This window comes from Diplotaxodon limnothrissa, linkage group LG4, assembly GCF_057381915.1.
Source record: "Diplotaxodon limnothrissa isolate DT_005_m linkage group LG4, D_limnothrissa_male_GT1.1, whole genome shotgun sequence".
In the NCBI taxonomy this organism is placed as follows: domain Eukaryota; kingdom Metazoa; phylum Chordata; class Actinopteri; order Cichliformes; family Cichlidae; genus Diplotaxodon; species Diplotaxodon limnothrissa.
The window spans coordinates 7783030-7798984 of NC_140599.1; the positions used below are offsets into that span (position 1 = coordinate 7783030).

The 15955-nt window shown below is 40.4% G+C and overlaps 1 protein-coding gene across 1 annotated transcript; it reads right to left on the reverse strand.

Moving 5' to 3' along the window:
• Positions 1 to 2823: 2823 nt before the first annotated feature.
• On the reverse strand, positions 2824 to 14854 carry rab3db (RAB3D, member RAS oncogene family, b). The gene is made up of 5 exons (XM_085351352.1): positions 14602 to 14854; positions 12010 to 12246; positions 6824 to 6942; positions 3189 to 3313; positions 2824 to 3031 (listed from the first exon to the last, which is right to left on the reverse strand). The coding sequence occupies exons 2-5, from the start codon at positions 12244 to 12246 to the stop codon at positions 2844 to 2846; spliced, it is 669 nt and encodes a 222-aa protein (XP_085207478.1). The 5' UTR covers positions 14602 to 14854; the 3' UTR covers positions 2824 to 2843.
• Between the last annotated feature and the right edge of the window lie 1101 nt (positions 14855 to 15955).

Consider the following 15955-nt stretch of genomic DNA (forward strand, 5'->3'; position numbering starts at 1 on the left):
TGTCTCCTGGGACAGTTTCATTCCTGCATGTGCTCATGTAACAGAAACCGCTGAGTACCCACTCACACTCTGTACGAAGCAGGCCTAAACGGTTCCTTATCTACTCACTGCACCCCCGTGTTTTCTTGGTTTGGCTAGTATTATCAGAGGTGCAGACAGCCCTGTTTCTTCACCCAAGATAAGTAGTCTCAGCCCATCCCCGTCAGTTTAAATGCAATTCAGCACGTGTTTACATCACTTACAAAGGGCAGTATGATGACTGTGAGATGGGCACCGACGTAAAGAGCTACGTTTTGTTTAAATAATGACACATTTGCATACATTTGCTCACTTCAGTTTCACATCCCTTCCAGTCAGCTAAGTGAGAATTCTATTTAGAAGCAGAGGCCTCCCTTGCATAGGGAAGGGAAGTTGTGTCTTATGGCAGGAAGAAGACATCTGTATTGTTGCGGAGGACAAGGACAGAATGTGGTTTCTCTGTTTCTTCAGATAAAACAGATGTTTGGGGTTAGGATGTGTGATTCCTGGTCATAAATTAAACCTTAGATGTAGCCATGACCGCAAAGACACGTGTGCAGGTTTCAGAACTCATTTATGAGCTGAAGAGACTATTGTGCTCCCCCCCGTCTTTTTTGTAGTGAATATATTCTTTATTTTCATAAACAGATTTCTACATTTGTCCTTGTTTACAAGATGCACTTTTTTCTTTCCAAACAATGGGTTCACCCTGCACATTCAGAATATATAGTAAACAGCACAAAGGGTCTAATCTCCCATCTTTTAGAAAGCTATCAATCAGGAATGTAAGACATTAAAATATATATGCCATAAGCATAAGAAAGAAAGAACATCTCTAGGACTAAAAGCTGAGGTTCAAACCTGTTTGCACAAGAGCGTCTGAGCACAATGGCAGATACCTGCTGAACTAAAATGTGATATCAGTGGACAGAGCAGAACAGCATGTTTCAAGCAGCAGTCCCCATCAGAAGCTCAGTAAGAGAAACATGGTTTTTGCATGCCATTTTAATACACTGCAAAACTGCATGATATAATACAAATAGTGTTATGAATTACTGATCTTGCACACAACTTCCCTATTTTAGACCCCTGCATCAAAGCGCAGCATGCCACAGACACGTGATATGATAACATCTAATACCTGTCAAACTATATCACTATTCAGCAGCACATGCTGACACGAGCGATAAGTGGCCGCAGGCTCGTACAGTAGCAGGGAGTGGGCTGACCAGCAGTTAGCAGTGTGAGGCTGCTATCGCTGTACAGAGGCTATGGTTAATACTAACTGACAGTCAACAGTCTGCAAAACAACAACACACAATTCTTGTATTCCCATCCCTGATTTGTGGTGAAATCCAAAAGACGCTCCAAATTTCAATCTTTCCCATCAGGATGACGTTTTCAGGAGGGTCAAACTGACCTTTCAACACTGAAATCTTGTCCAAACAGCAGGAACAAAACAAGATGTATAAAATACAATTATGTGGAGTCATTCTAAAACTGCATTTTATTCACATTGATTTATAACAGTAATGGGGAATAAAGTGATGCTCTGCACCGGCTCACTGTTCCTCCTGATAGTTGCAACAGCACGGTTGGTGTCCGGACTTATCGTCCTCACAGATCAGTGGTTGTCCCCCTTTCTGGGCACAAACACACATAATGTGCTGCACTTCTTGAAAACAGTCGTGTCAGTAACAAACAAAGGGAAAAAAAGATAATTCACCACATTGTAACTGCTCACCTACTAAACACAGTACCATGCTACAGTTAAGGGAGCAGTATGTGTGTGTTTGTGTGTGTGAGACAGAAGGCGGACAGAGGACATGTCACATGAGGGGCTTGCTGACACTAGTACATCACACTGTGTGGCAGACCTGACATTTAGTAAACAGCAAGAAGAAGAGGTGAAGGGAAGCTCTAGACTGGAGTAGACTGGTCACACGTGTTTGTACAGTAGTTATTACGCTTCTACTGACTTACTATATTCTAAGTGAGTCTAAGTATGTTTTGAATATGAAGTTTAGTATATCGATGTCTTTATGCTTGGCTAAGTTAACCAGCTCTAGGCAGTAGTTTTACTTACCATATGCAGCAGTGGTACTTTTTTTTTTTTTTTTTTTTACTCCTGACAAGAAAGCAAAGTTCTTGTCAAACTTGCCCTTGAGGGTTGGCAATGCTGAAAACTTTCAGCACGCTGTGCAAGACTCCTTCATGTTTCCTTCCTTTAATCAGTCCCTAGAGGGGAGCATCCTGGACAAGACTCATTAAGCACAAAACGTCTCGGAGCTGCTAAAATCCATCAGAAATCAATACCTTAATAAATATTAGACCGAAGACAAGTCCTATTGGAACTTGACATTACTGGTTTCTACAGTATAACACATTTAAACAGTTCATCGATCAAATCAAAAATTTCAAGATAAACTGATAGCTAGCTTGTTGCTGTCTATAAAAATATTTGTCTAAGAAAACTGAATGCACTGAATAAATGTTTCACTAGATTTCACGTGGTAGTTAATGGGGCTACAGCAGTCAAAGAGGTGTATGTGGCGGCTTAAAGTCTGCAGGCTTAAAGTCTCCCTTAAGAGAAAGAAAGTGACAGAGTGGGTCTCTTCGAAGGAAAGACAGGTCTGAGGAGGAGGAGGATGTGCTGAAGATTATCTGTGCTGTGTGGATGGGGCAGAGCTCGGTATGGCTCAAGTGAAAGGGGAGGTGCGGCACTTTTCATGGTTGAGGCACAGACAAGTTATTCTTCAGTGTGTGTGTGTGTGTGTGTGTGTGTGTGTGTGTGTGTGTGTTGGGAGACTAAGAAGGCAGATGGTTTAGCAAGCACAGCCCCCGTGGCTCTCTGAAGGTGAGTCTTTAAGGCCCTGGTTGCTGTGGTTGGCTATGAGGTTGGCGTCTCCTTCCATGCTCTCGTTCATCTTCTCACAGATAACATCCACTAGACGTTCAAACACCTGCTTGACGTTGATGTTGTCCTTGGCACTGGCCTCAAAGAACTGAAAACCTGACATGAAGCAAAGTCAAAAAGCTAAATGGTATTTCAATTCATCTGCTATGAAAAATAGATGTACTAATGTCAGAATCTACAAAAAAGACAAGTCAAACGTGTCTGCAGACTCTAAGCTAAAAAGAAATAACACTGTGACACTAACGGCTTTTACCTAGCTCCTCAGCCAGTCGCTGGCCATCCTCTGTGGGTATAAGCCTGTCATCCTCCAGGTCACACTTGTTACCAACCAGGATCACCTGAGCATTGTCCCACGAGTATGTCTTGATTTGTGTTGCCCTGAAAGACAAAACCAGAGTTGCAAAGTCTACATGATTAACAGCAGAAAAAAAATGCATATATATAGGACACTCTGATTAAACTATTCTTACTATAATGATCAAAGCATATGTATATACATATGTGTGCATGAACTGTATCTCTTAACGGGTAAGCCAATCAGAATAACATACAGTGGTCCCTCGTTTATCGCGGGAGTTACGTTCTAAAAATAACCCGTGATAGGTGAAATCCATGAAGTAGCCAACTTTATTTTTTACAATTATTATGGTAAATGGCCTGTATTATAGATGTTTTAAGGCTGTAAAACCCCTCACTACACACTTTAGACAGTTTTCTCAGACAGGCATGAACATTTTCACTTTTCTTTCTTGTTTAAACACTCGAAGTTCAAACCTTGCAGACAAATAAGTCCAGTATTATAGAATGAAACCAAAGGCACCCGCAGATGATGACGTCTCGTCGACATTGTTGTGTTTGTTGGGGAGAAAACTTACAAACACACAGTACAGCACTTCAGAGTCATGTTGCTAGCGATCGAAGATTTATGTAAATTTGACAAGCTGAACGCATTCTGTACTGTGCAGGAGACACGGCACGAGATCAACTGAAAATAGTCAACAGCCAATCAGGATGCAGAACACAATGCGCTGTAAAAAGGTATGCAAAATTGCACACACACACAAAAATAAAATCTGCGAAACAGCGAGGTGAACCGCGTTTTACCGAGGGACCATTGTATATGCAAAACATTGTTACATATACAACAACTATTAATATCTATATGTTAAAAAAAACGATTTATTATAAACCCCACTGTTTTACATCTTCATATACATCCTTTTCATTCTGTTATCTCCTTGCCAATGCAGTGTTGGGTCGCCAGCGCCCAAAGCCAAAGACATTTTAGCAACCATCACGACTGAATGAACCCTTCAGCAAGTAATACTACATTTTATCTAAAATTTTTCATTTTAAATATTTTGTGCTTTTTGCTAATCATTCTTGTTTTGAATAAAGAAGAAAAAAGATATATAGGGCGAGTTTTTCCTAGTGTCAATAAAACTGTTGTTTTGAAAGCTAAATGTTTTCTCTTCTTTCTTGGTAAAGGATTCCAACTGCACAAAAGTTTTCATTTTATAATGCACCAAATGTATTGATTATGTGACATGTCCCTGATACCAACCCACACAGTCCCAACCCTCTTTAGTCTGAGGACGTGGCATCCATGATTCCCACATTTTGAATCATCAGTCACAGAACAGTTTTCCACTTGACCTCAGACTGCCCTGAAGAGGTTTAGGCCAATCACCTGCCAGCCGCATGACAGAGATTAAACTGCATATAAGGACGCAGTGAAGAATTGTGTTCACAGAGAATAGTATTCAGAATTGTTCCTGAGATCATAGAGTTAAACTCCTAGTTATGCCTGTTGTTAATGACGTTTTTTAAAATGCATTTGAAATGTATTTGAAATGCATTTCAAATACATTACTGGTCTCTCATCTCATCTCATCTCCAATGAGCATTTTTTTTCTAAAAGCTATATGATTTCTCAGTTTCAACAGTTTATATGTTGTCTTTGTACTTTTTGTATTGTCTACTGTACTTTGTACTACTTTCAGTTAAATATAGACTTTATTGTACATTATTTACAAATTCTTGCATTAATATAGCACGGCAATGCATTTCTCATCTAATTTGGGCTGCAACTCCAAACCACAAGAATCTAAACCCCCTGCAGGGGGTTCACCCCTCAGGCTCCTACTAGATACATTTATGGAATCAATTTCTAAATCCTGGGTGACGTCCTTCTCAAATTATCGCATTCACAACATTTTCAGAAAACTTGTCCTCTGCCCACTGATCTTGACGCTGGGATCACTGATTTTGAACTGTTTTGAGATTTTTAGTAGATATACCTACGGTATCAATTTGAAACTCCTACATCCCTTTGTTCTAAAGTTCACAAACTTCAGTGTCTACGTCAGGGTGACGACATTACGGCTGAGGGGTAAAAACCAGCTATCCAGTGCTGTTGAGTGTTTTTAAATAAACATTTTTATTTAGAATCATCCAAATATGATAAGTAGCATATTTGCTGTAGATTCACTAAACTCTTTGGGAAATCTGGCAAAAAAAATACATTGAGGTCCATACCTTGTTAGACAGTGACACAAATTTGAAGTTTGCCCACATACACCATTGCAGTGGGTGTTAAATGATCAAGATATGATTGAACTGCAGACTTCCACCTATAACTCAGCTATTTTTATACACAATACATTGTTTTCAGATGTTCAAAATGAATGGGACAAACTAACATGAATTTAAATATAAAGACTTTTTTAAACTTTGTTGAAAATCCTTTTCAGACAGTGACACCTGAAGTCTAGAACCCATGGATGTCACCAGATGCTGCCTTTACTGCCGCCACCTTCAGCTGCTCTTTGTGGATCATTCTGCATTCAAATTTTAAGTTAATAACTGGGAAGCGCTCTGCTAGGTTGAGATCATGTGACTGACTTGGCATTTGAAGTATCTCCAATTTCTTTGTGGTATGCTTCAGATCATGAGCAGTTTTCTCCTTCTCCACACTTTTCTCTTTCCATTATTCTGGTACGTTCATCTTGGTTTCATCTGTTCAGAGAATTATTTTCAGAACTGCACAGACTTTTTTTAGATTTTTTAGATGTTCTTTTGAACTTCCTCTTCTTGAGACGAACAGGAAGTTCTATATTCACATTCACCCTTCGTGAATGTAAATATAAAAGGACTTGTTAGATACCTTCTATATGTACATTCACAAAGAATTGATTGTAGACCTTGACAATGATACCTTCTCAAGAGTGTTTTTAACTTGGTTAGATGTTGAGAGGCTGTTTTTCTTAATTGTGAAAAGAACTCTCCAATCATGTATTTTGTCTTCTGTTGTCTTTCAGGCTTTTTGGTATTGCTGAGGCGGCCACTGCATTCATTATTTTGAAGAATGGCTCCTCCTAAAATAGTGCTGTCTCAGCGATAGGTTTACTTTTATTTTTCTGCCTTTTGATGGCCTCCCTCACTTGCACTGACATCAATGGCACCATCTTTGGGCCTCATTATAAGTCACGTTACTATTAAACCATTAAAGATTTTGTTTGTTCATTTCTTTCAATTAAAGCTGAAAATCTGCACTTCAGTCATATCTTGATTGTTTCCACTGTGGCTGTGTACAGAGATAAAACTACTTAACTTTGTACAATATATTATTGCTCTAACTGTATATAAAAAGGACAAAGAAGAACAGGGATGTCACGTTTACGTCTCAGTTCACAACTGACCACATGATGGCACTAACATACCAAAAACCCCTTCATGTTCCATCAACTGGCATCAACTTCACACTTTAGATAAAATACTCGAGAATGTATTTTTTTAATTGTTTTTTTTAGATAAAACAAAATTACAAATACATAATCTAATGTAGACAGTATTAATAGTAAAGCTTTTCACTCATTCCACACTTACCAGTCCTGAACTGCGTTGAAGGAGTCCTGGTTAGTGATATCATACATGAGCAGGAAGCCCATGGCTCCTCTGTAGTAGGCTGTGGTGATGGTGCGATAGCGTTCTTGCCCTGCCGTGTCCTGCAATTATACAAAAATACACAGTCCATGAAATACTTCATTCTATCTGCTTCATTCACTTTACATTTTTAAGGTTAAAAATCTCCAGTATATGATTTTAAACCACAAGGGGGCAGTATTGCCAACACTAACCCTGGACTCTTTCCAAGTAACAGTTATCTAAGGTGTCAGCTTTGACTTGACACTACACAGTCCAAGTAGAGCAAGTTTGACAGTCATCCATTACAGCATTAATGCCCTATAATTGCATTTACATCCTATAATTTAGAAATATCTTGCAGGGATGGCTATTTTAAGCAGAAGGTGGGGATAGGGTTATTTTTCATGTAATGATGCTACTAGTACTCCTAGTTTCACCAGCTTTGATGATTCTTGTTAGTACTGGTTAGGTAAGTTCTTTTCAATTGTTTTTAAGTTAAATTCAAGTCAGATTTGTATTTGGTTTTATTAGACATGTACTGGTAAATATCAGGGTAGGTCAAGGCTCTGCTGCACTCTGTGAGACCTTCATGTAGTTTTTTTCTTCCAAACCAACTGGCTGCATTGCTTCAAAATGCCATTTCTCTGCACCACACAGTCCAGGGGAAGATGGCATTTAGATACGAGCTCCTGCCACAATCATTTCTCATCACACCGGGACTTGTGGCTTGGATTACTAACCACCTGGAGGCTGTGTAATATCACAGCCAACGGCTCAGTTTATTTATTGGACAATTAAAGCATAAAATATCAAAAAGGTAGAGTGAGTTGGTTGATTATCTCGCCGCCACTCTCGTGGTTACCTGGTAACCTTTCTAAAGTCCTTAATTTGCATCAGGGGCCTGTGTGTGTCTGATGTTTTCCTCATTTTGATGAGGAGGAAGAGTGGGTTGTCCAGGTAACCAGAGGGCATTGAAGGTTATGAATGTTCCATTACAGCTAGGACTGCTCTAGGTGGACAACCAGAGCGATCCTTCTCACTTTACGAAAACAACCAACACAGAGGGCAGTCTGCTGGTAAAATCCCTCGAGCAGAGTGCTCAAGCTTTATTCTTTAATCTTTCCAGAGCCTGCTCTGTCAGAGTTTATTTTTGTTTCAGTAACGTGTGATATATCCCAGGTCCATCTTTATCTCATCCACGAAGGGATGATCAAATATTTGGCAGCATAATAGCATTACTAACCAAACAGTCAGTCTCCAAGGTTGCTACAATAAACCCCAAACAAAAGCTGCTCCCTCGTGTGCATATATGCGATGACAGATAGGGAGGAGTTTAAATTAGGCTTGTGCACAATCAGAAGCTCTGACGTCTCTGGGACCCTGATCTTTAAACATGCGTCACCTGCGTTTATATAAGCGACCGGCATGAAGCAGTGGCACACACAGGACATCATCCCCAGGGATAGCACGCCCGGGCATATGTGCGGCTGTGTAGTGCCGCACTACACAGCCGCACTGTGTAGTGCTAAATGTGCAAAAGGTGTGTGTGTTTGCTTAAAGAAAGGAAATTTATTTCCATGACATGAGAGCAGGGATGTACACAGTGTGTGTGCACAGTGTGTTCATATTGTACATGAGTTCCTGTATGTTCATGCACTGTGCAAGGGCCACGTGGTGCGTTATCAGACTACTTTCCATGATACACACAGTGAGGCTGGCAGCTGGCACAATGGCACAATCTGCAACTCTCTTTGTCAAAGGCTCTGGTGAATTCTCTTATGTTAGGTAGCCAACTTTAATTTAGCATTCCTGAATTATTACAGAGTTAAATATTAACACGATGTAAGAGAGTGCTTGTTTTAAGACATGCCTGCTGCTCCCACACCCTTTAAATACACTACTGAGTTCGCAGTCGATCTTCGCTATGGCTCAGTGAGACGCTGATAAGGAACTTCCTCTGCTTCCTGAGTTTAGGAAATACCAGGTTTCTTTGTCATCCAACAGCACCATCAGTACTGCTGCTTCTGTAGAACCCCATAACAATGTCCTCTAATTATTGAATACAAAGTGCACAGTCAAGTTAGTTACTGCTGTTTTTTTTCCTCCCTCCTGATCAGCTGTTAGACTAACACCACTAACACTGCATGTCATTTATAAGAGACACAGTTTTAGTAAATGGTAAAAATGGCCTGTATTTGTATAGCGCTTTACTAGTCCCTAAGGACCCCAAAGCGCTTTACACAACCAGTCATCCACCCATTCACACACACACATTCACACACTAGGTGACTGTGTGTTTTGGTGTGGGCTCCTCTCGGCTGCTGATTCATTCGGGTCACTGTTTGTGGATCATACAGTGGCTCACAGATTGCTGGTTTGAATGAATCATCTGTTTGATCAGCCTAAACAATGTATATAGACAGGATTTGTAGCATAGTGTGAGGGAAGGTGAGCTGCCAGGATACACCTTATAGTACAATATGAAAGCCCATTCCAAAGTTAACTTTGTTAGTAAAGCTGTCAGTGGGGCTGATCAATCATAGAAGCTGATTCCTGCTGTTTCTCAACTGCTAACTGTAAAAAGGTGGAAAAGTATCATCTCAAAAACTGGCACAGGCATTTAAAGGTACCCATTATAGTTCTCTGAAGGTGGAAGTTTAAAAGAAGAACAAAAAGAAACTGGGGTGAAACAACAGAGTTTGACTTTTTTTTTTTGCCCCAGCCCTGGTCCAACACTGAATCCTAGATTTCCCATAATGCAACTACCCATCGATTTTTTAAAAACTAGTAATCCACCCATGCCATCCTGTCACCATGTTGCAGATAAATTTGAGTGACTTAACCAGATGTTACCATATAGTTTAAAAAGTGGGGTCAGCCACTGAAGTTCCTTTTGAAGCCCCAACTCTATTTTGGCTGTTGTTACAGTGTGGGGTGGATCCTCATATAATAGTGACCTGTCAAAATGCTCTTTCATGTAATTTACTCTAAATAAACTAAAATTTAAAAAACAAGCATAATGTTGTGTTGACGTTAATAACTGAGGCGGAAAACTCATTGGGAAAGTGTTTACTGAGGTCATAAATCAAGCGAGAAGCAGGGTTATTCTTTCAGAGACTTCAACTCAGTTTGACTTCTTTTTGCAACTACGGCAGTAGTTCCTGAAAGCCAGGGTTGTGCAACTACATTTAAATTAAATTACAATTAGAACTTCTAATGATTATGGCCAAGATGACAGAAAGAGAGACTTTAGTTGACAAAAAGTTTTCAAATGTAGAGTTATTGTGTTAAAGATTCGAGACCTTAATGCTGAACAAAATAATTATGATTTTTTTCCCACAATCGAGCAGCTCTATTCAGAAGACCATCTCACCAACTTCACTTTTCAGACCTTCCCGGAGTTTGCATCCGCTCTACAGTACATCATCTTTTAGTTATAGTCTACAGTGCTGACCCACAGTAGACATTATACAATTAATGTAAGGCTTAACAGTTTTATTCATAATAATCAAACTGTTCACAATCTAATTATGTGTGTTTTGATATTTTTATCTTAACTGTATGACTATTAGGGGAAGTAATGTCTGCTTGCCCGTCAAAGAAATGACAAATTCATGAAAAGCATCGATAGCAAATTCTCCAAAATCATGATCTTGTGTGATAAACATGCATGACAAAATGAGTTAGCAAAGAGGAATAGTGGTGTGAATTACAGCAACAACATCAACTGTCGAACGCAACACGCAACAATACTACAAACTGTAGCTCAGAAAAACAGCTGAATCAACACCTGAAGACTTCAACAACAAGGAAGCATTATGTGCTAATGTGACTGTGGAGCTACTGTACTGTTTCAGATGGTGTTTAACTTACAAACAACACCATCACAACACCTTGCCTGCTATAAATGCTGCACACAACGTATTGCATCAGTGTCTACATGAAATGTACAGCAACTAAACAATGAATACATCTTACTTTCTCAACCTTGGAAGCAAAAGAGGAAGGAATTTGTGCCCAATTTGTCAAAACACATTTTATATTTAAATGAAGAGGACATCATAACCCACGATAGAGAACACTTTTCCACCTTGGCATCCAGGTGACACTGTAATCAGCAGATAAAGTTAGTTAAAGCTAGTGAACAGTCATGTGAACAGTAGCTAAGTATCCAGAAATTTATCTTAAGATTTAGTAGAAATTGTATCTGCTTGGACAGTGATGTCAAACATAAGGCCTGGGCCAGAATTGACCCGGGAAAGATAATCCGGCCCACTAAACGGCTTTGGAAAAAATTTTCTATTAATTGACAGAAACCTTCTGTTTTATAAATACAGCACAGTCTGGAGATTGAGCTACCAGAACTTTTTCTGTAATTTTACACATTTACCTCTTACAGCTTAAGTCCAAATCGTATGGACAGATTTCTTTCATTTACCACAGGAGCATTTCTTTAGCATGTAGAAAACTTAAGAAATACTGTTGAAACTGCATGTATGTAAATGTGTAGTTAAACTGACAGAAAAGGCAGATCCACTTGTCCAGCCCACGTAAGATCAAAATATGGCCCACGATGTAAAATGAATCTGATGTAAAATGAGTCCGATGTCCCTGTTCTAGGCTAACACGTTCACCATACCGATACAAAAGGTGGTCAAAAAAGTGTCAAAAAACATTCATACCATAACTTTTCTTAAAGGCACGGTACCACTAGATCTAAGGTAAAACAGGCAAACCCTGGCTTAAAACTACAACTAAAACTGTAGTAAGCACCACCATCCATCTCCTTTAAACAAATGTTGACACTTAGCAGATGCGTGATAATGGGTAGGAAGTATAAATGCGTATAAAACATGAGGAAGTCATGCTTTTTACATTTACACAATTCACAGGGTACACTTGCACAACTGCCAAACCACAGTTTGAGAAAAATGTATTTTTAAGACTTTTGTTCAGTAAGAGGTGAAAGACTTAACATGTTCTAAACCAATAACACCTTTAGAAGTATGGAGCATCCACTCTGATTTACAACAGCTTATCACAGAGTACACATGAAGCTCCTCTTCATTCTGGCAAACAAAACGGCAGAATGAACTGATGCTGTAGCTTGGCAGAGAGAACTTCTCATTTATCTCAAATCTACCCACCCAGATCTGCAACTTGATCCTCTTGTCATTGCGGAAGACAGTCTTGACCTTGAAGTCAATGCCCACGGTGCTGACGAAAGCGGAGGTGAAGGAGTCGTCGGCATAGCGGAACAAGAAGGAAGTTTTCCCCACGCTGCTGTTGCCAATGATCAGCAGCTTGAACATGTAGTCAAAGTTCTGGTCGGCTGCATCCTTCTGCGAGGGCTGCTGCTGGAGCCGCGACTCAGTTGATGCCATCTGGAGCATTTACGAGAGGGCAAAGTCTATGTGAAAAATCAGGATAAACTAAAGCACTTGCTTGAAACATCCTACCAAAATCAACTAACGGCATCACAACTGCATTATCACATCCCTCACACTGGTTAGTGGTTACAACTAGCAAAGCAGCAGCTGCATGGACAGACAATCAACGCACAAACATAACACCTCTGTTCACAGCTCTCACACACATAGAAAAATGTTTCGTTTGCAGATTTCTACTGAGGAAAAGCAGAAATCATCATTAATTTAAAGAAGCAGAGAGGAGGAAGTGATTGGCATGTACGCACGCTGAATGACTACTTCAACTAGAAGTTGACTTGATGATGTTGTGACTTAACTAAACAAAATTGCTGATTGTATATATTTTCATTCGATGTGCCATTTATACACACACTAAAAACCTGAAAATTTCCTTTAAATGAAAGTACAGGACGTCCTGCCATCTGTCCAATCGTTTCATTACAGCCATTAATCTCAGTGTAATCTCTTCTGGGGCAAGTGTGAGATTACCTGCCATCAAACCTTTTATTGTCAGTCAACCAAACACAGGGAGGAGGAGGGCAGAGAGCTGGCCATGTGCGTCCATTCAAACAGACACACACACACGCACGCACGCACACACAGCAGATCAATCGTTGCAGCTCAGCTGTGCCTCTCTCTGGTCAGACCCGTCTCCGTGGAGACCAGACTTTGACTCAGCTGCCCGCAAGACCCATTAGCGGTCAAGGCAGTCAGTACGCTCAGCTTTTAACTGGCCAGATGGAGGTCTCCAGAGCTCAACACAGATATCTATCTCACTACCATGAGAGCTAAAGAAAACAAAATAAGGAGGAAAGAGTGTCTTCACTCTGTACTGTCAGAATAATTGCCATACAGGGCATAAGAGGACAAGTCTGTGTGTTTCACTTGTTAAGAACTCTGTCTGTATATAAGTGTAAGACCACCTTTTTAAAAGTAGCTGCAGTTTAGCTGGAGGGTTAATCCAGACTTTAAGCCTCACTTCAGTTGAGCATTTTAAATTGCCTCTGTGGGTTTTGTATTGTAAAACTGTGTGAAAGTAAAACAAGTTCTCTTTCCTGCTGAATGTGAGCCCTAGGCACACCTGCTATACCCTCTCACGATCCTTTTAAATGGAAAAATGTGTTTCTGGGTATTAAAGGTCCTGGGCCCCACACCGCGTCTCCCAATTCTTTCTAATCTCTCAGGATACTGGCTCTGAAACCCTGAATCACATGATGCCTGTGCAACTTGAGGTACATTTTTCTGCTCAGAAATCACATAACATTGATTCACTCATTTTAAAGTGATGTTTCTTAACTGTCTTAACTTCCACTCTACTGAGCTCGGCTTAAGGCTGCAGTACACCGTGTCACTTGTCCTTTGTGTTTACTGTGCAGTGTAGAACGCCTGCAGGCAGAAGCAGACTCACATAAGCTTGCTGACGTTTCATAAATTTTTAAGAAACTAAAACTTTAAAACTTGTTCATTACATGTTGTAGAGATTACAAGAATTTAAAGTGCTTTTCCTGTTGTGGTGTTGCTCAGTTCTGCAGAGTCAAGTTACTTCTGGGTATGCAAATGATATTTAAAAAAAAAAAGACAATTGCAAAGCAGGACAGTTATAAAGATTTCTTTCTATGGTCAAAGTACCCAATGGTGTCTCTGAAATAAGTAGAACAATATGAGGAAATAAAAGCAGCTTATTCAAACATCACCACAGGACCAGGTCTCAGTGAGCAGCTGGGAAGACTAAGACAAGCACCTGCTCTCATACCACAGACCAGCCATCCTCCATGAAGTGAAACTGGCCATTCAGGGAGCTGCTGAGTGGATGAGAATGGGAGCTCCTTTATTGCACAAAGGAGCGTCATTATCCCCAGTAAAACAAATAGAGGCCATTATGGTATATAGAGCCTGATGGCAGTGCGGCCAGATCCCTCAGCTGGCATTGTTTGCTGAGCCAGAGGCAGCAGTCTGCCTGAACCAACAGGAAATGACCATTATCGATTAGTTGGCAGCAGCACATCTGTTCTCTCATTAGGAGCAGGACCGAGACACAAACACAGATGGAAAATTCAGGCTTAGGCTTCAGTACTATCTCGATACTGGGTGAAAACAAAACAAAACAAATAACAGCTTAGTTTATGTCAACATATTTCCTGCAAAACGAGAGTGTGTATTATTACTCTGTAGGGATAAGCCTACACAGATAAAGGATAAAGCCTAGGGATAAAGCAGGAAACATTGAAGTTTTAGTAAAGGTTCCCAGTTAGTAGTCGGACATGAAGGAAGCACTGTGCAGGAAAACAGCTGGGAAAGGGAGAAACGTACCTCTTTTTTTGCGGAAGAAAGGAAACGTCCAACTCGTTTTCCTTTCTACTTCTGGTATCTCCCGTCCGGTAATACGCGGAGCAAACGACCTATCAAAGTCTGCTAATAAAGTGCACCTGAAATATCCCTCCGACCTGTTTCCCTTCCTCAACAACTACTTTTCTTTTCCTTCGCTTCGCTGTTCGCGTACTACAACCTGCTCTCGGTTTGTGGACAGCTGGGGCTGAAGCCGCGGCTCTCGCTGTGACAGAGTTGGTGCGGACACTCAAGCACCCTAAACGCCACGACACTGTGTAGGTCTGCCACCAGCGCGAGGAGGAGAGGGCTGTCCAGCGTGCGTGCGCAAGTGCACGCGCGAGAGCCACACACCCTGAATAAACAACACAAGCAATTTCTAATATCCTTACGCAGACGTGAACGACTCAGTAGTTAGTTCAGAATATTATATTATATTATATTATATTTACTCCTATGTTTTCACTATGTTTTTCACTATGCAGTGAAAACTCCTATGTTTTCACTATGCTAATGCAGCCCTGCATTAGCATGGCGACACCCCCCAGTTCGCTGTGTAACCCTGTGATATTTACATTAATTGTTTCCTTTTTTGTGAAAGATGTGATACTTAGGTTATTTTTCTTTCCCCCAGAGAGTTTGATGATAATATCACTCTGCCCCAGCAGCTGTTGCACGTATGGAGATTAGAACTGGGGGTGGAAACAGCTAACTCCTCTTTGTTTAATGAATAATAAATCCCTGTACAAGCACCTTTAAAGGAGTACAGCAAGAGCCTACTATGAATGGATAACAAGCAAATCTTTATTTGCTTTATTTGTGGTCAGGCTTAAAGCTTACTGTTGTATTTTGTTCAATTGGTGCCAGTAAAATGATACTTTGTGGTTCTATGCTGAGTGCCAGACTGACTTGTCAAGGTATAGTGGGGGTGGGGGAGCCAAAGGTTCACCATGTAGTATTCACTGTAACCAAGATTCATCCTTCCAAACAATCACAGCCTTTCTGTGTCATTTTAAAATAAACTACCAGTAATGGGCTCCACAGCTAAGTGCATTTGGATTGCAAGCTCGGTGGTGTGAAGTACAGCTGAGTGTAAGAGAAGTGACCAGCTCTCTGCTTTCAGAAGGAACTACATCTGGGGGGGAGACAGACAGATATACACATTAAATATACAGGGATCTAACCTGTGCTTGCAGATTTTTGTAACCCCCCCACTCCCCCATCCCCTTTTTTGTCCTGTGATTGACCCTTTAAGCTTATATACAAGATAAGATAAGATAAGATAAGCGATAACATGAGAGATACAAATGAACCTGTTAAGTATAAGGATAGATAAGAA